The following is a 21,302-nucleotide window of genomic DNA, read 5'->3' as shown; positions in this document are numbered from 1 at the left end:
AATCTTACCCTCAGTTATTCACATAAAGGAACATCGGGACGATGTTCAATCTTAGAGGGGGGAGATGTGATATCCCCCGTAAATGTGAATATTCTTTTATTTACTGCATATTAAAACAAATTGGAAAACTGATTTAAGTTTTTAATAAATAGAATTTATGTTTTAAATTATTAAAAGAAATGCAATGTTGGAATTTTTGGCAAGAAAGTGATTTAATATAATTTCATGAGAAGACATTTGTCAAAGGGTGATGGATGTAATTCTCAAGAAATAGTTAGGTTGGGCAGTTACCCAACCCTAACTACTCCTAAGAAAGGTTTTATCCCAAAAGATCAAGAGGATGGGGGATCTGAGATCAGGGAGGGAGAAAAACTTATGGGAGAAAAGAAAAGAACTACATTATAAGGACAGGCAGGAACTGCTGTAGTTAAGTCTAGTTAGGACCAGATAACTACTACGGATCAAGATCGAAGCTTCTTGAAAAGAAGACCCGGAAACGGGTAGCTCAGGGGGAGACAGAGGCGTTGTGGCGCAAGTCTCAAGGTTGGGAGGCAAGACGAGTTAACAATTCTATTTGGTTCAGATAACCAGATAAGTACTAATCTAGAAAGATTGTCTTGTTTAGCTAATGATAGAGCTATTTAAGTTCTAAAGATAGAATTAGTATAACTACTCTATATCTGGTTAAGCACATGTTTATAATATATTCAAGCTTTAAATACATGTACATGTAAATTTTAGCGAAAGGAAAAACTGAGGATAACTCTGTTACATTTGAATACAGTATAAAAATAACCAATATTGAGTGAAATAAATTATAAAGGAAAGAAGAACACAGCTCGGTTATGAGCATAGCAGGTAAATACATATAGCTAGTCATTATTTCTTTAGGTAACAAGTAAAACCTCCATCGGAGGAGGATGAAACATAAATAAAATTACAAGATACATTAATAGAATTTAAAGAGTGATCTCAGAAAACTTAGCAGATATATACAAGCCTTACAAAAAGAAGTACACAGCTCTGTAAATACATATCTTTATAAAAAAAGGAGAAGAGCACAACTCTGTTATTCCTTAAATCAAAATTAACCCTTTCTAGGAAAATCGAAAGACCATCTTCCTGAATATTTTATATATCTAATAGATAATGCATAAGATCACTCAGAAAATCCTCTCATTGATATTACAATAGTAACCCATGGAAAAATTAGAGAATACAGTAGAAAATTTCCACAAAATGCATAAGGAAAATTCTTGTGCAATATATTAGCAAATATCAAAATGTACAGTCAGATTACCGCGAGGATTCCTTGCTTCACCAAAAAAAAAAACAGTAACATTAATATCAATAGCTTTCCACCTATTAGGACACATATGTGAAATGCCGGCATAACTGAAACCCCAACCGACAGACCCCAAATCTTGAAATGGCCGAACAAGCACAGTAGACCCTAGGTTATAGTTTTATATAAAAACAACTATGACCGGATGAAGAATGTCTGAATCCCTAAGGCCTAACCCTAGCTAGTTTGAGCATTGTCTTCGGATAAACTGAGAGACTCAGTATCTCATCAAATGAGGGTTTACATAAATTCAACAAAAACTGAGTCGGACCTGGGGAAGAATTACAACTCCAAGAAAATAGCATAAACCAAACAAGTAAAAGTCAAGTCCAAGACTCATGACAAATATGAAGCCTCAAACCATGGAACTGTGTTCACTGTATCTCATACCTGATTTAAGTCAATGGATGAACCTGGAGAAGCAACAGCCAGAAGGAAACTGCCAGGATCAAAGCTTGCGAACCTGGCAGAACAATGAGATAGTCAAGAATTCATAAACATAACGAGAAGAAAAACACCAAAGAAAAACATGAACTAATTGTTGTCACTTACCGAGGCAGATGTCGAGCACCTCCGGCTTGTCGAGAAGCTTCCCTCGCATACCCATTCTAGCTTCAACCATGACAGAAACTGATGGCGAACAGAAACAATGAGAAACGACAAGAGCACACCAGCAATAACGAACTCTCAGAAATTTAATAGTTGCAAAGGGGCTGAGCATTACTCACTAAGAAACCCTCTACCAGAAGTTGGAGCCGAAACCCTCCACAGCAAAAATGGCAACAGAAAAGCCCCATTCTGAACCTGACTATAGCTTAAGGTTCTTCGACTCAGCCTCCACCGTCGGATGATCAGCTGCAAGGAGAACCGTCGATGGGGCACGGTCAACCATGCAGTTGGAGGCCAGTTGTAGCCCATATCGAAGACTCGCGAAGGAGCGGTCTCATTTCCCTAGGCAAGTGACCAGACCCTTTTAATGAGTACCAACAGGGAGGAGGTACCAGTTCATAGTTCAGGCAGTGTAAGAAAACTTTTGTATTTATGTATCAAATAAATCTTAGGTAAGGGTTTATGTAATAGTTTAGACGGTTTTGCAATGACAACCATTATGTAATGAACATAGCAATTATATCTAGCATTGACCCTTATAATCATAAGGAATTACGACCAACACTTAACCGCATGCGGTAAGAATTTAAAAAATCCATTGGTATTTTCAACAATAGTAGGTGTCTCTGTTAAACACACATGGAAACAATAGAATAGGAAAGATAAATCAGTGAGTTCATTTTTTATTAACAATAGATATACATTTATAGTACAAATATGTGACTCTTGGGTTTCAGATCCCAAGGTCTCTTGGATTTCTTAGTCTTTTCGGCTTCCACACTAACCCTTTAGGATTAGGTGTCCAACATTCCCCCCCTTAATCCAAAGGGTTATGTATGAGTCCAAGAAAAGAGTTGTAATACAAAATGTGCAAAGAATGCACGGCAGCACTAGGCTGAATGTGCTTTATGAAATGTTGGTAAAAAGGGCGGTGGTTTAAGGATGACCACCAACACTGGAACGCTTAGTGCAATTCCCGAAACTCTTCCAAAACTGGCAAGAAACTGAAGTTTTCTGCTAGAGGAAGTGTTCTCAATCTGTGATGGTTGAAGGATGACCAACAACTCTGGAATGCTTAATGCAATTCCTGGAACTCTTCCAAAACTGGCAAGAAGCTGGAGTCTTCTGCTAGAGGAAGTGTCCTTAATCTGTGATGGTTTAAGGATGACCAACAACTCTGCGATTCCTGGAACTCTTCCAAAACTAGCAAGAAGCTGGAGTCTTCTGCTAGAGGAAGTGTCCCAGATTGCCAACTGAAGGCATGTTCAGGCATCTTTGTCTCTGGCTACAACTCTGAAACTGGTGTGGTAGGTTGTGGCTCAAGCTCGCTTGATGTGACTTCGAAGCTTGTAGATGACCATGATTTCCCCCCCTGTCAGATACAAGGTGAGATGATGGAGAAAACTCAACTGCAAGACTGTTCAATATTCTGGAACAAGTTCTGACATGTGTTTGGAATATCTTCTTGGCTGTTGATGTCTATTGCCAAGAAGCGATCCATCCAAGATGAATCTTTGTTCTTGCAGGACGTTTGTTTCTGAAGCATCTGTGTGAAGAATGGTTGGTTTTATGGCAGTGCTTACATGGATGAAGATCAAAACAGTGATCTTTCAAATGGCCAACTCAGTCACAGTGTTGGCATTTCACGATCTGTTGTTGTTGTTGCTGCTGCGGTGGAAGAGGTGCAGAATCTGGAACAGCTGGAGGTGAACTGTCATGAAGAGCAGGTGAACTGTCATCAATGAATCTAGCACTCTGAAACTGAATGGGCTTGGCATAGTCTGGAATATGAAAGGACAAGTCCTTGTCATATCCAAGACCAGTTCTGTGCTTGTTGTGGACAAGCTGTTCCCAAGGTCTGATGATGGGCTTGGGAAGTGCAGATTGAGTTTCTGCATTTGCATGTACAGCTGCTACTTTATTGGGCATTGGATCTGAATGAACTTGCTGCTTATGGGAGTTTATTTCACTGTTCTGAACAAAAACAGGTTCAGAATGATGACTCCTTTGTTTTAATTCTTCTTGCTGAAGCTGAGATTCAAGCTCCAAAAATTCTACCTTTTCTTGTGTATACTGCAGATAGATTTTGATATCACAGAGAGTGTTCTTGCTGATTTTCACTGTATCATGATCAATAGAATGCATCAAAGTTTTCAAGAATTCTAACACTTCAGTAATTTTAGCCATATTCTCCATTGTCAAAATTACACCTTTTAAAAACTGATCATAACTATGAACAAATGAATAAGCAGCACCCACTCACAATACTATGTCAAGAATCTTTTCCTTATCGCTGGAAATTTAGAACTGTTATGATTGAAATGAGACAGGAGTTATCAGCACATGTTAAACACACATATCATGCACGAATACAGCAACCAAGAGTGATAGAGAGAGTCCAAATACAACAGTCTCTGCGCAAACCATCAATCCAATGTTTGTAAACTCCAGTTGGTTTATTGAAGATGAAATGTGAATGGCACACGCGCAACGATACCACACTGCAATATCAGCTTCCTTGTCCGGAATAAATTGTGAAGTGTCACCGACAGCTATTATACTCCGTCGTTCTTTAGAAAACTTGCCAGGATAAAAAGACAACTTGAAATTGGATTTGAAGCCAATTCTCGATTCCAGCCAATTGCGAATATAAGTTTCCTGCTCCCCTGGGGAATCAAAAGTCAATTTGTTGGGGTAAACCAGTTTTTGATCTTCTTTGCAGAGCCAAGGTACAAGTAATGTAACATTCTGCTTCGCACTTCTGGCCAAATATGCCGCACGAAAAAGAGGATTAATAGCTGTTCCAGTCATCCAAGGTAAACTTGCAGTTGTAACTATTGCAACATTGCGCCTTCCTTCTTCCAAATTGTGTGTTCCACTCTCATTCCATGGTCCTGCCTGATAGCGATAACCTGTGCTTTGCAACACACTGGCTATCCTAAGATCAAGTTCGTCAGTGCTCTTCTCACTCTCTTTAGTGGTTATTATGGCATCCGTTGACAAGGCACCATTCAAGTCAAGTTGATCCCTCCGTTTATGGTTGCATAAAACATCCAAGACTTTGTCACACACATCTTTTCTTACACCAAGTTGATCAAGTAATGGGCCAGATTGCTTAACAAGACTTGCCAAAAGCTCTGGAACATCCAATGGTGCCACATCCTTCACATCTTGGGAATCTGTTGGAGTCGCCTTCAGACTCCTCTTCAAATTTTCCACGAACTCCGCCGGCTTGATATTGTCGAAAAACTCGGAAGCCGACTTTTATATTGTTAAACACACATGATAATTGAGGCTTACAATAGGAATTTATAACCAGGGTCTAGCTATAGCAAACAGATATCAGGGTGTTGTGCAGAAATAGATGAAGATGAAGGTCCAGTGTGATGTCTGTGAAAAAGCAGAGGCCACTTTCCTGTGTTGTGCTGATGAGGCTGCTCTCTGTTCAGCCTGTGACAATAATGTCCACGCTGCCAACAAATTAGCTAGCAAACATCAGAGAGTATCCCTCATCAACCCTTCTTCTCAGTCGCCCAAATGTGACATTTGCCAGGAGAAGACGGGATATTTTTTCTGTCTAGAAGACCGAGCTCTTCTTTGCCGGCAATGCGATGTTTCAATACATTCTCTTAACAATCTTGTAGCTGCCCATCAAAGATTTCTAGTGACAGGGGTTAAGGTTGGCCTTGAACCCTCGAACACCATTTCTCCTTCCACAAAAACTTCTACACAGTCGTCTGATATCACCAACGAAAAACCACAAACCTTGAGAAATGGTCCAACGGAAGTCCCTGCATCGTTGCATCAAGGAGTACAGAAGGGAATAGGAGGAGGAGGCATATCCCGAAGAGGTACTGTTTCTGAGTATTTTTCGGATTTGCTACCGCTCTGGAGAATGGATGAATTTCTCAATTTGCCTGACTTGGACAATGGTTATGGCTTTGGCGAGGCAGGTTCTTCCAGGGCAGATAATGCCAACTTTGTAGAAGAATGGCCTGCAAATTCCTTTAGCACGGAGGAAGATAATTCTGAAAACTGTCTTGCACAGGTGCCTGAAATGGCATCTCCACCAACCGCATCTGGGCTTTATTGGCCTCGAAAAACTATTTGTCAACCAAAGGAAGGCAAGCGAAGAGAGGACTTGACGATCTTTGGATTTGATGATGCTTCCTTTAGCTTCTTCTGCTTAGAGCGTTTGCTTTCGGTTTCTTGATCTACACGCGCTACTTCTTGTGGCGCAGGGGTTCTTCCCGACGCCGCGGTCTTGAATTTGTTGAACAGCAGGATCCCCTGAGGCTCCAAAGAGTCGGCCTCAACAAGTCGGCTATAGAAGCGATTCCCGTGTTCGTGTATCAGTCGGAGAGTCACAAAAAGCGCTTAATCGTGCACCATCTCTCTCCAAATTTCAATTCAGGCAGCATTCACAACGGTTCTCTGTCGACGTTCAATGTAGCGCTATTAAAAAAAGGAACTCAAAACATATGATATGAATCTGTGTAACCGTCCATACCAACGCACAATCTTCATTCATTTTGAATTTTTTTTTCAGCGCTTTATCGGGAATATCCATGAGAAACTCACCAACAAAGTTTCAAGACTGTTTAATGCACCAGAGTGATTCGATGAACTTATACCACAGAGAATAATGGCAGAAGCGTTTTAATGAGATTTGCAGCGCAGAGAGCGAAATGAGCTCGAACAGGCCATCATCAGGACAGAGGGGAAGCAACGCTCAGTGGACAGAACGACAGAGGCGTTTAGATGCATTAAATATGGACAGAGCCCAGTTTGCAGAGAATATGAACCGGTTTTGGAGTCTGAGCGCATTCAAATGAATATGTCAGGGCAGCGCTCAGGTTATGATAGCGCTCAGGTGAACGTTTAGGAATAGGACAGCCTTCAAGCGTTTTAATGTCAGGATGACAGCACAACAGAAGTGCAGGAAACATGCACTGTACACAATACGCCACTTAATGATTTTTATATACCATAAAAACTTCCAAACATATATGAGTTCAACGACTTCCAACTAATTTGCAAAGATGGACCATAAAAAAACTCATTAAGACATAGAAGCGTTGGTTTACACAGGCCACAAAAAACAAGTGGCTTACACAATATTGAGAAGGTTATGAACGAACCAGCTCCGATACCATATTAAACACACATGGAAACAATAGAATAGGAAAGATAAATCAGTGAGTTCATTTTTTATTAACAATAGATATACATTTATAGTACAAATATGTGACTCTTGGGTTTCAGATCCCAAGGTCTCTTGGACTGCTTAGTCTTTTCGGCTTCCACACTAACCCTTTAGGATTAGGTGTCCAACAGTCTCTTCAAAGTAATGGTTTAGACTTTGGTAATTAAAAAAAAAAATAATATGTATTTAGTTCTTTCTTATGGATATGTGACATGTTTTTAATTATTAAGTAACGTTTAATTTTTATAAGGATTTAAGTTAGAGTTAGAATGCACTTTGATAAAGGGATTGAATATGTAGTTGTATTTAAAAAAATTATATTAAGAATAAATTAATGACGTGAGTGATTGAATATATAATTGTATTTAAAGAAATTATATTAAAAATAGATTTGAATATGGAGCTGTATTTAAAAAAATTATATTAAAAATAAATTAATAACATGAGTGATTGAATATATAATTGTATTTAAAGAAATTATACTAAAAATAAATTAATAACATGAATATAATAATGGATAAAATCTATTTTTCTTTTTTCTTTTAAAAAAACATTAATATTAAAAATACCTAGCTAAAATTAATAATATTAATGTCACTCACTTTAATTCAAATCTTGATTAAATGACTTGATATAATTTCTAAATATATTAAAAACGAAAAATTAAACGCAGAATGGGTATGTTCTCATTATTAATCGTTCCTCCTCTTTATTTATATATATATCGCCAGTATACATATAATAACCTTCTTTTAATAACAATATAAATAAAATATCTTATAAATTATCAAATAAAGTGTATCCAGTTGTCGATATATAAATATTTTAATTAATGTAAGTGATTGCTTGTTGAGTAACAACCGATAAATATAATAATTTTTTTTATGAATAATTAAAGAAACCAAATTTAGAAATATGTAATATAAAAATAATTGACATAAATCTGTTTTATATATAATTTAATAATTACATAAAGTTAGTATGACAGTACATACATAAAAATAATCGACATCAATATCTTATATATAATTTAATAAATAATCGACATACATATCTTATATATAATTTAATAATTATATATATAGTTAGTACACCTAAATCTTTTATATATAAATTTAATAATTATATATGGTTAGTATAATATTAAATTGTTATAGTGATAAATCTGTTTATTGTGGAATATAATTTTTTGAATTTTAATTTAATTATTAATAATTAATTAGTGGATAATAAAGATTTAAATTATAGAGAATATTTATGGAATATTTCTAATAATAATTATAGTCTATAAAATGTTTTTAATAATAAGAATAAAGATTTGAGATTTAGTTTAAAATAGTTATGTTTTTTGTTAAAATACATGGTTAAAAATATTGCTACATATGTATATATATTTTTATTTATATATTAATTATTTTAATAATAATAATTTTAAAAATGTAATAATTTAATTTATTTTTATGATTTTGTTTTTTAAACCTTAACAATATAAAATTTATCATAAAATAAATAAATTTTTTATGGGAAAAAGAATTAAATTCCAACCCATATATATATTAACCTATTTTTTTAATACATTTTAATGTTATTTACGATGTGAATGTATATAATTTTTAAGTTTAATTTAACTTTTATATATTTTTGTTTTTCTTCAGGTGAATTTTGTTTAATAAAATTGGTTAAAATTATATTTTTAAGTTACATAATTTTTTTAATACATTTTAATGTTATTTATAATGTGAATGTATATAAATTTTTAAGTTTAATTTAATTTTTATATATTTTTGTTTTTCTTCAAGTTAATTTTGTTTAATAAAATTTGTTAAAATTATATTTTTAAGTTGTATAATTTGTAGAATTTGAATTTTTTTTTTTTTTAATTTTAATTTAGAAATATAGTTCAACAAATAAGTAAACACAAACCACATAAAATTATATTATTATATTTGAAAAAAACAAATGAAAAAGAAATAAAAAAAAAATCATAAAACAATTAAACTATTTCTAAAATTTTAATTAAGTAAATTAAATTTAGTTAAAAAAATTATGTGAAGGAGATATTTAATATATTATAATTATCATATATTTAAGATACATATAAAAGAATAATAACTTAAGTATTATTATACTTGTCACATATAGCTATGGTATTATATATTTATTTTTTATTGGGTATTACTTTATTTTTTATCAACAAAATTTGCGTTTTCTCCATAGTTTAACATTATTAATGTTTAAAATTGTTTATGTGTAATATGATTTGTTTAGGTCTTATTTTGTAATTATTATTATTGTGGCCTTTGGACAACAAAATGTGTTATTTTCTTCCAAGCTTAAGAATGAAAATATAGTACACAGATATCTAAAAATAATGCATGAATATTGTAATTATATCTATAAATTATAGCATAAAATATGTGGGTCACTTATCCACATGCCATTGTCTTGTGCAAAGGTTGTAATAACATATTCAAGTTATGGTCCAATCAAACTTTTGAAAACTAGTTTGTTAAATTATACTAAAAAATAATTATTTATTTTTTTAGTTAAAAATTATAAGTTGCATTACCAAGTAAAGGCGACCGAGGATCAAACCAGGGAGGCTATTGCCCCTGTGCAAGGGGGAGGAGACACACTAAAATCCAGTCATCAACTAATAATGGTCAACAAGAAAACATATTATTAAAAGCTTGTCTTGCCAAGGATTAATAATAATAAAATGAAATATTATTAATCATTAAATAATTATTTTATAATATTTAAATTACATTTATAGTAAATATTATAAAATAACAAGTTTAAAATTAATAAATATGGTTACTTAATGACTTTAAAATTTTATTACTCAAATTAAATAGCTATATATATATATGGGGATAAATTCATGAATAATTAAGTGAAAATTTATTCAAACCATAATTTTTTATTTAATATATGTTAAAAATAGTTAGACACTTAAAAAAATTAATATAGATTCATTTAATTATTATATAATTATTTTAAAAATAAAAACCACTTATTTATATTACCTAGGTATTTATTGTTTATTACAAAATTTGGTTTAAACCCATGAAAATGAAATGAATTTTAACAAACAAAATGAATTATAGTAAAACATTATATAATTTTACTTAATATCAATAAGAAAATAGTAAAAAATGATTAATAATAAATTAAAATAGTTACCATTTCAAACAACAAATAACTAAGTAAATAAGGAAATCCCATTTTAATATTTATATTTTTTAAGGAATATATTCAAGCTATTTTTCACAAATATATTTGGTAGGATCAACTACCCTTTAAAATATATCTATTTATACTTTATACATGAAATGTAAAACCTTCTCAACAAAAACATTATCATTACAATAAGATATTATTATTGTCACTAGGTAGAAATACCTCAATTCACGAGATTCTAAACCTTAACAGTAACTTGAATTCATTATTTTTACTTTAATTTAGCTATATTTAAATTAAGTGGCACGTACTAGTTACTATGTAGCACTTGTTAATTAATGTATTATAATCATACTTATGAAATAAGGTGCATTAAATTACTGGTTTATGAATTTATTAAGTAATGTAATGGGTTAAAATGGTTAAGTAAAATGAATTATACTTGTTGAAGAATGTCCACCAAATAATTTATACACGATAAATATATAATAATAATAGTTGATATACACCTTTCTTAATAGTTTTAAATAAATTATATTTGTTGAGTAAGCCTTATCAAATAAATTAAAATGTGATTAAATTAATTAAAAATATTAAAAGAAAAAATTAATAATGATCATTGATATGTACTCTATGAATATAATATTCTATATTAGGTTTTCTCATTGTGTAAAAAGATGTGTACTCTATTAATATAAATATTTATTGGAATATTAGTGAGTATGAATGCATCTCTATAATATATATTTTCTAACTAATAGATAAAATAATCTCTTTTTTCTAATTAATTTTACCAAAATTTAATAGATATTTTTATACTATTTAATTTATAATTTTTTATATATTAATATTAATTAATATATGAATATATATCTATATTACAATTGGTTTGATTTAATTTTCAATTTTTTTTTTTGGGTTATATATTAGATTTATTTGAATAAGTAAAATTATAATGAATTTACTTCCCCTTTTAAGTCAGCAATATTAGATTTAAAAACTTTTTAATGTTTTAGAGAATATAAATAAAATAATAAATTTTAATGAATGTAAATAAATTGATAAATAATTTCAAATAATTTTTTATCTTTTCAAACTTTAATTGATTATATTGATTCTTCGTTATTTATTAACTTTTATATTTTAAAATATAAGTACAATTATTGCAAAAACCAATTTATTGTTTTAATTAGAGAAAATGATAATTAGATGGGTTTTGCAGTAGCATGAAAAGGCATGAATTCTTACAAGTATTATTATACCTCTAGGTACTTATGACACTGATCAACTCTCACTAATACGACTATACCTCTAGGTGCCTATGTATGCCCCTTCTGCATTGCTACCTCTATACTTGTAGGTGTCTAGGACAACTCCTACCACTGTACCTCTAAGTACCTACCTCAGAGGGTAGATTCCCACTTCTAGCACTATATCTCTAGGTTAAGTATACCCCTTTCACTTAGGGTGATTTGAACCTAAAACCTTTTAAAAAAGTTACATTTCTTTTTCATAGCCATGACGAATTAAACTACCCAAAAATCAATTAGCTATTACTATTAATAAAAATAAATAATTTAATATTATAATTTATGATAATGAATAATTTTTTTTTAGAAACAACTAGTTAGTGATAATAAATTCCAAAAAAAAAATTAAATAAAAAATAAAAGTGAGCCAACTATCAATATAAAAAAAAATCCAACCCAACCAGAAAATCAATTAACTATTAATATTAATAAAAATAAATAATTTAATATTATAATGATTAAAAAAATTAAAAACAACCCATCATTATCGATAATAAATTCCAATTAATAAAATATTAAATAAAAAAGAAAAGTCAACCCATTATCAATATGATAATGTAAAAGGAAAAAATTCAACCCAGAAGTGATCAAATATAAATAAAATAAATAACAACAAATTACATCCAACATGAGATTGATTGAAAATGCAACAAATGGTAGTCAGTATGAAATTTAAAAGCCAATTAATAATCATGGTTACTATTTTCTGGTTTTACTATAGTAAATTAATAATTTCTCAAAATAATCACCACATCAAATAAAAAATAAAAGTCAGCCCAATATCAATATGATAATGTAAAAAGAAAAAATCCAACCTATAATTGATCAATTAGAAGTAAAATAAATAACAACAATTTACATCTAACATGAGATTGATTGAAAATGCAACAAATGGCAGTTAGTATGAAATTTAAAATCCAATTGATAATCATCGTTATTATTTTTTTGCTTTTATTATAATAAATTAATAATTTGTTAAAATAATCATCACAAAAGTTCAAGTTAAAAATAAAATTTATTCATTATTTCTATAAAAATAATTTTTTTTCATTATTTATAATTTTTTTTAAACTGTAATTTTCTTAAATATATGGAAAAAAACCACATATATCAAAAACTCATAATTCAACCGACAATTAAGACATTTAAAAACATTTACACTAAAACCAAAATTCCTAGACCCTATGACTTCTCGCCGCATGCGCAGGGTATCAAGGGCGCGGACACAGAGTCGTGGAAGAAGAAACTAGAACACTTTCTATAGTTAGTTGGTGAATTATTTATTACGGCAAAGCCTAAACACCACTATTTTGGCAAACATAACGTGACGCATGGTGTAACCGGGTTTTGGTTATTGCACAACCACGAGGCAATTGGTTATTTGGCTCCACAGCGTAGACTTTTCAGCAACAATCTTCAAATGGTTTTGACATCATATTCAGTGTACTCGAAACCACGAGAAATTGCTTTAACATTTATAGAAATGTCTGTGGTTTGGCCGGTGAGTGGATGTCGGTTTCTGGTGGAAACTCTATAAAACTCCACTTCCCCTTTGAATCTCATCGTCAGTTCTGTATTGCTTCGTTTCATTTCATTCGCTGGTGCTGTTTGTGCTACTTCGATGCTTTCTCCATTCTTGCTCTGCAGTTTCGTTTATAATCACTGCGCTATTTTCTTAAGCTCTTCCATGGTCGAGAGTTGATTGTGAATCTTTGCTGAATTATTGCAAATCTTTCTTCACATCTCTGTGTATTGTCGGTCTAAAACTTGGCATCTGGGTTTCATTTCCATCTCCTGCTTCCATGCTTCCTCCGCTGTTGTTCTTCTTCTCTCCTTATTGTTTTTAGTGGTTTGTTTTACTGGAAGTTTTCTACTCTCTGAAGTTATTTTAATGGTGGAGTTAGTTTCGAACCTTCACTTTCTCAATCGCTCTTAATCTCTATTCCCATCTGTGTTTGAAACAAAAATAATAAGACTGAGAGGCCGTTGAACGAAGGACTCTGCAACTGAATTGGCCAAAGTCTATTGCAATCATGGCTACAACGGTGTTACTTCTACTAGCAGCCTTGATAGCGGTGGGACTGTATTACATGCTCGTAACTCTATGGCATCGTGTGTTATTTTTCAGAGGCAGACGATTGCCTCCAGGCTCCATGGGATTGCCATACGTTGGAGAAACACTTCAGTTATTCTCCCAACATCCTAACGTCTTCTTCTCTGTTAAACAGAAGAGGTGCTTAATCTTTCCTTCCTTGCTCTGCTCTGGTCAAAGCTACAGTTCTATAATATTGCTTCTCATCCATTATTGCTGTCTGGCTTCCTCATGTCCATACATTTGTTTATTGTATATTCGTAACCTGATAACAACATTTGAGACAATATATGATGCCATACCTCTTGTCATTTTTGTGATTTCCTATCTCTTTCGAATAGGCTGGGTGGTGGAGAATGGATTTGTGAGGATTCACGTATATGCATTTCTCTTCTAGCACAAACCAAGCTTTTGTATCATTGGCTCGAAATTATCGTCTTGTGATGGTTTTTCTATTTTAGTATTTGTTGGTAGATCCCTTTGAAAAAACGTGAAGTCTGTAGACTACTGACATTTGTCAACAGATCAAACTCTAGAGCTTTCCTGTCATTACCGACACTTTCACTTCTTCTTCCGCTGACACGTTCACTTCTTACTACACTTTTAGTGGGGGTAAGAAATATCTTATTCAGCTGTTAGGGTTGGGAATAAGAGAATTAGAATTAGGGCTGGTGGTGGGGATGGTCTTTGTCTTTCACTTCTTATTCCATTGTTAGTCAGTCTGGTAAGAAATATCTTATTCAGTAGTTGTTCAGTAGTTGTTAGGGTTGGTAATAAGAGAATCAGAATTAGGACTTGTGGTGGGGATGGTCTTTGTTTTTCTTTTTATCTGGTTTTGAATTTTAAGCTAGGACATGACTGATCATGTAAACGGATTATCTATTTTGATTTTTTCTAATAACAAGCAGATGTTGTTCAAATAGCAAATAGATATATAAATAAGTTAGATTAAAAAATTATCTATTTTGATTTTTTCTAATAGCAAGTAGATATTGTCTAAATAGCAAATAAATATTGTTCATAAATGTTGTTTGTAAACATAAGTAATCTAGATTAGAACCACATAAAGAAATAGATCAAAATTGGATATAAATTTAAATTATCCTCCACTGTCTGATACCCTTAGAAAATCTTGTTGAACTATTAGTGCGTTTACAATTGTTTTTGATAATCTGGTGCCTTACAGCTCACAATTTGTCAAATTCTGTGCAGGTATGGAGATATCTTTAAAACCCATATACTGGGATGCCCTTGCATTATGATTGCCAACCCGGAGGCTGCGAATTTCATTCTTGTCAACAAAGCTGATCTCTTCAAACCGACATTTCCTGCAAGCAAGGAGCGGCTCTTGGGCCGAAATGCTGTATTTTTCCATCAAGGAGAGTATCATGCACGCATTAGGAAACTCATTTTGAGTTCATTTCTTCCCGAGGCTGTCCGGGGCAGTGTGCCAGATATCGAGAATATCGCGCTCGATATTCTAAAGACATGGAAAGGCCAGACGATCGTCACGTATCAGGAAATGAAAAAGGTGAGCCACACCCAACTTCAATTCAATTTATGTTTCTAGGTTGTAGTTTGTAATTAAGTAGATTACTTATTCATGAATATTCTAGAAATTTGAGATGAAAAGTCTGATTTGGCTCTTATCTGTTAAATATCTACAATATTTTAATATCGGTAATCATATCAGATTTCTAAAATATTTCAATATCTGCAATCTTATCTATGACTTCTCTGAAATATTCTACAATTAATCTCACTGCCAAGTAAGTTAAGGACTATCACTTCTCTGAAATATTCTACAATTAATCTCACTTCCAAGTAAGTTAAGGACGATGGTTTTCCTTTAAATAAAAATTGTAATATAAATTATAATCAGCTCACAGAAATTGTCGGTATGGACCTGCAGTATGCATTTGAAGTTGGAATCTATTCCATATTCGGCCTTCTGAACGTTTCTTATAAGAAAGATCTTCTTAAGTATTACTACATTCTCGAGAAGGGATACAATTCATTGCAAATCAACCTGCCTGGTACTCTTTTCAATAAGTCGCTCAAGGTATTTGTCCAGTTATATTCTACCTGCATAAACTGCCTTTAATTCCCTAGTCTGCTTTGTATTTAAATAATCTAAACTGATGTTTCTTATATTGGGTTTGATTCAGGCAAGAAAGAAACTGAGAGAAATACTGAACAAAATTATTGAGGAGAGACGAACAACAACTGTGCCTATTCAGAAGGGCTTGCTGGAAATTTTGATGAATTCTGAGGACGAAAGTGGGCAAACTCTTAACGAAGACCAGATTGCAGACAACGTAATTGGTGTCCTTTTTGCAGCACACGATACGACTGCAAGTCTCTTGACATGGATCGTCAAATACCTTACCGAACACCCCCAGATTCTGGAGGCTGTCACGGTAATGGATGAAACTATTTTCAAATTTCGGTATTGGCTTTTTGGTTGCTTTCCAACCATAGCATTTTTAATTTATGACATATATATCGTCACCACTTACTTCATCCTGACAAGACAGACAAGACAGGCAATCGATGAACGAAAGCTCAGAAAAATATATTTCTCTTTAAACTGGAAAGCTAGATATCATTTAAAATGTTTTCTGGGCTTTTGGAAACTGTTGCAAGATACGATATGAATAACAAAGATTCTGGATGTGCAGGCTGAGCAAGAGGCCATTAAACAAGCCAAGCAGGAGGGGGAATCGCTGACTTGGTCTGATACCAGAAACATGGTGTTAACATCCAGGGTATGTATAACATGCACAAAAGAGAAATATTTAATAATATAAGGATATATCAGTTTAAATAATTGATCATCGTTAATGTCAAACATTTGAAACATAGAATGAAATTGAAATTGAAGTGACTTTTGTGATGAAACTTTATTAATGTTGTTAGACACCTGAAACATCAAATGAAATTGAAGTGACCTTGTGATTAACATGTTTCCTTGCAGGTTATCCATGAGACCTTGAGAGTAGCATCAATCTTATCATACACGTTCAGGGAAGCTGTAAAAGATGTTGAGTATAAAGGTAATAATTATTTCACTTTGGTTGAGGTAATCTAGAGGAATTATTTATATAACATATGGGTGGTAGATATTTTTTTGAGTTTTTCCATAAAAAATATTGAACAGACATTGAAAATATCATAATTATAATAATATAAATATTATTTTTTTTTCTAGGTTAAGACTAAACTAAGTACCCACGGGGAATTGAACCAGTGACCTATCGCAAGGAGTGCCTTAACAGCGCACCCATTCACCGTCAATCCAAAGCCCCGTGGGCAATAATATAAATATTATTATAAAACAAATAAAAATTCTTTTTTCTCTCTTATAGTTAAATATAGTAATTTTTTTTTCTTATTTTCTTATTTAATCTACTACTTAGATTTCTTCATCTTGTCTTGAAGATGAAGATGAACCATACTTGTTTTGAAGATGAAGATGAATCATACTGAATAGTTCTAAACTCGTCGATCAAATTCTTCAATGTAATTTCTTCCGAAAATATTTTCTATAACAAAATATAAATTACAAAAACTTGAATTCTAATAGCATCAACATTATTTATATAACAAATGAGTGGTACAATTTTTTTTTTGAGTTTTTCAATAAAATATCATAAACATAATTCTTTAATATATTTTTAATTTCATATATCCAACAACATCAACATTATTTATATAACGTATGGTTGGTAGAGATTTGTTGAGTTTTTCAATAAAAATATTAAACAGACATACTGAAAATATCATAAACATATTATATATAATATATTTTTAATTTCTTATATCCAACAACATCCACATCCTACATGGATATAATGTAAAATAGTGACTGATTTATAATTTATGTTGTTATTGTTGTGCAGGCTACCTCATTCCCCAGGGCTGGAAGGTTATGCCACTTTTCAGAAACATTCATCATAATCCAGATTTCTTTCCGGATCCTCATACATTCGATCCTTCCAGATTTGAGGTTAGTGAAAGTTTGGGTTTCCAAATTAGATGTTTCCAAAAAAGTTTGGTTTTTAAGGAGGATCCATGGTCATATATATATACAGATATATAGTGTTTTGTGTGTATATGGTCATATATATAGATATAGTGTTTTGTGTGTATGTCAACAAGGTAATTATTTATTTTCACTGTTGTTTTCAAAATCTAAAGATATATATTATTCACTTTTTCCCTTCAGCTTTGTCTCATTTTTCTTCAAATATTGTCTATTTAGTTTTATCTTTCTTCGATTATTGTCCTCAAGATGGATTCTTCCATTAGTGTCCTGAAGCTGGATTTTATTATTTTGAAGATTGGTTTTTTTAAAAATTTAAAATTTAGTCAATTTTTGAATATTCATACCGAAAATCCGAACTCTTTCTAAAAAACAAACTGTATTAATCTAAAATTTACCATTATTTCAAACTGAATATGGTTAAGTTTTTGTTGTTGCAGAGACCTCCAAAACGGAATACGTTTCTGCCATTTGGCAGTGGAGTCCATTCATGCCCCGGGAACGAACTGGCAAAGTTAGAGATACTTATCCTAATCCACCATCTCACAACCAAGTACAGGTACCATTTCTATCAGTATTGGATTCCGTAAATCTGTCAAAAAACTTAAAAGCTGCGAAATCAGATTTCTAGATCATTTCATGCCTGAAGTTTTCAAGATGCGGATTAGATTTGAGCTTCTGCCCACATACATACATAGAATTTCCAGCTTTCCGCTGCACCCATACCCATCAGTTCGCCGCACACATACCTGGCTACGTCAGGTATATAAACGTGCCAAAAGTGGCAAGGAATACGTTGATTTTGGAACTGTTTGGCTAGATTTGGGAGGCCCTTCAGAAATCTATAGGAATATTTCCTAGAAGTACAAGGTTGATGAATAATAACTCTTGAAAATACTCGACTGTAAGGAGAAGGATATAGGGAAATATTGTCAGGCGGAGCCATGGTAGTGGATTTCTCGGTTTGTTTGTCGTTAATGGTGATCTGTTTCAGACTTTTAATCCTTGTTTTTTGGATTTTATGCAGGTGGGATGTCGTGGGCACCGAGAGTGGCATTCAATATGGCCCTTTTCCTGTCCCCAAACAAGGACTTCCAGTAAAAGTCAGGCCCAGGACTGAAAACGCTCCAAGCACATGATCCTCCTCACCGCACACTGCTCGGTAGTTCCAATGATAGCAGGAAACAAGGATATGCAAGATTTACGGTCTGTACGTCTTCGTCCCAACGGAAATGCATCGTACGATTACCCCTGTTTTCTTCATCCTCACGTCACGAAACGAGAGGCCGGGGATGGTTTCTTATCAGCTCAGGAGGCAATCTGCTTCGATATTGTGATTTTTTCTAGATTACAGGATTTTGTCATGAGCCACACCAGTCCAAAGAATCTAGCTCCAACTTGCAGTGCACTTAGAATTCATGAGAATTCGCACCGGCCTATAATTATTTCTGTGCTTTTTTTTAACACTAGCATCAACAGTGATGATCCAATGCGACCTCAGACATTGGGGCTCTGAGATATTGCATATGTACGAAAGCATCTAATCAATATATATATATTGCATTTCTTTACCACTCCTTTGATCCTGTAAATGTCTTTGCTCTTCAGTGATTTTTTCAAAATCTTAATTTTTTAGTGTTTTAATTTAGAACTAATTCTTCATCATCACAGCTGCTCCAAATTTCACAATTTGACGCACTTAATAGCTATAATTTGGTTGAGCTTAAAGGTTTCTACTCATGTCTAAGCTTGTTATGCCATCATAAAAGTTAAAATTTTAATATTTATATCAAAATTTAAAAACTTTAAAAAATTTAATCTCTCTAAATTCATGTTATATCTTTATTTAAAATAAATCTATGCTAAATTTTTAAAAATTCTAATTTAATTTAACAAAAAAATCTGAACTTTACTGAGTGAAATTGTAATCTGAACTTTACTGAGTGAAATTGTAAGTTGTTTAGACTGCGCCAATTTTGGTTTTCTAAGCCGTGATTATCGTATTTAACGAAACCGTTTCGGATAAAAATCCATGATCATGAGGCGCTCTGTGTTGGCAAGATAAGCCAGAGATACTTTTAAGTTTCCCCTTATCACGTTGACGTGTCATACAGTAAACTTGAGGCTGATCTGCCCAGGAATAAAACAGAATCATTTAAAATGAAAACAACCAGTAAAATAGAAGTTTGTGGCTACTATTGCTTTTAACGGCGAGCGTCGTGAAATGTCTACCGCGAATATATAAACATGACCCACCTTCCTGTTTTACGCACTTATCTTGCCTGCTAAGTGACTCAGTGATCAACCCAGAAAATGATACTCAATTCATGTTAGATTTGAGAAGAGTATATAGATACCACTAAAATTTTTAAGTTGGCTGAACCATCAACATGTCTCACAAATATCTGAGACAGTATATATCTACAATCGAAACAAATACATTATTTAACTGTAAATATATATTGCTCCAAATATTAATCATAATCACTATCCAGCTGTAAATATATACTACCCCAGATATTAATCGCTGACTCCATCATTATCTTCATCCCAGATTTGAGCAGGCTGTTAATGAGTGAGTCAATGTCAAGTCTGTCGAATGACGAGGCATCTGACGCCATACGATATCGTTTCTTTTTAAAATTGAATTGGGGATTTAACGGTATCTTAAAATTCTAACCCAATATTTTAACCTATTAGTTGTAGAATGTTCTCAGCACCCAACACTTTTACCATTCATATTTTTGACAAAGTCTCATTTCCGAAACTAAACTAGGTAAAAGATCACAAACAGTGTAGAAATCTTTCCATTGCTAGAAAATTAATAAAGGGTGTTTTGTAACTATTCTTTTTTTAGTATTTTAAATGCTGAAACGTTTTTATTTTATTTTATAGAAGATTACAAACAGTGTAGAAATCTTTCCATTGCTAGAAAATTAATAGAGGGTGTTTTGTAACTATTGAAAATTAATAAAGGGTGTTTTGTAACTATTCATTGTTTTGTTTTTTTAAGTTGGAGGAAAGTTATATAATTTGATATAATTTTGGGTATGGTTATATTTTATAATTGTTTGAATTTTTTATTATATAAATAGCATTAATGTTTTGGTTTTAATGGTTTAAAAGGTTTTATTATACAAATGAAATTAGAATAACAAAAAAGCTAGTTTATATAGCAATTTAATTGCTGATGGTTATAAAGTATTATATAAATAAAAAACTCAGAGATTCAATTTTTTTATAGTTCAAACTTATATATATATAAAATAAAATTTTATTCAAAAATTATGTTATAAAAAAATATTTGAAATTTTACAACTTGAAATCATAATTCTAATCAATTAATAAAACTATATTAAATTATATATATATATATATATATATATATATATATATATATATATATAATATTACCATCTTAATAAATATTTACAATTTTAATTAAATATAAATGTGTCAGCTTTCATATATAAATATATATAAATAGAAAACTCTAAATGAAAAAAGCAATT

The 21,302-nt window shown here is 32.1% G+C and overlaps 2 protein-coding genes across 2 annotated transcripts; both read left to right on the top strand.

Annotated features, from left to right (window-relative positions):
- Window positions 1-5,274: 5,274 nt before the first annotated feature.
- Window positions 5,275-6,167, top strand: LOC149235962 (B-box zinc finger protein 22-like). Its single transcript, XM_089368728.1, has one exon. It carries the CDS (start codon window positions 5,319-5,321, stop codon window positions 6,165-6,167), a length of 849 nt encoding a protein of 282 aa, XP_089224854.1. The 5' UTR covers window positions 5,275-5,318.
- A 6,959-nt stretch (window positions 6,168-13,126) lies between these two features.
- Window positions 13,127-19,277, top strand: LOC149235961 (abscisic acid 8'-hydroxylase 1-like). Its single transcript, XM_089461487.1, has 9 exons — window positions 13,127-13,886; window positions 14,958-15,276; window positions 15,658-15,807; window positions 15,914-16,165; window positions 16,427-16,513; window positions 16,723-16,801; window positions 17,648-17,754; window positions 18,231-18,349; window positions 18,818-19,277. Exons 1-9 carry the CDS (start codon window positions 13,687-13,689, stop codon window positions 18,927-18,929), a joined length of 1,425 nt encoding a protein of 474 aa, XP_089317613.1. The 5' UTR covers window positions 13,127-13,686; the 3' UTR covers window positions 18,930-19,277.
- The last annotated feature ends 2,025 nt before the right edge of the window (window positions 19,278-21,302 follow it).

Source organism: Pinus tabuliformis, chromosome 8 (assembly GCF_031772625.1).
Source record: "Pinus tabuliformis cultivar Carrire ecotype Pingquan chromosome 8, CPIR1, whole genome shotgun sequence".
Classification (NCBI taxonomy): Eukaryota; Viridiplantae; Streptophyta; class Pinopsida; order Pinales; family Pinaceae; genus Pinus; species Pinus tabuliformis.
Note: the sequence above shows the minus strand (reverse complement) of the source record. Positions and strands in the feature narration are given on the sequence as shown.

Excerpts from the sequence above, each read along its gene's own strand:
- LOC149235962 (XM_089368728.1), top strand. The coding sequence starts at position 5,319 with ATGAAGATGAAGGTCCAGTGTGATGTCTGTGAAAAAGCAGAGGCCACT.
- LOC149235961 (XM_089461487.1), top strand. The coding sequence starts at position 13,687 with ATGGCTACAACGGTGTTACTTCTACTAGCAGCCTTGATAGCGGTGGGA. Across the intron at positions 15,277-15,657 it reads CGTATCAGGAAATGAAAAAG|TATGCATTTGAAGTTGGAAT; the intron begins GTGAGCCACACC and ends ATGGACCTGCAG. Across the intron at positions 16,514-16,722 it reads ACATGGTGTTAACATCCAGG|GTTATCCATGAGACCTTGAG; the intron begins GTATGTATAACA and ends GTTTCCTTGCAG.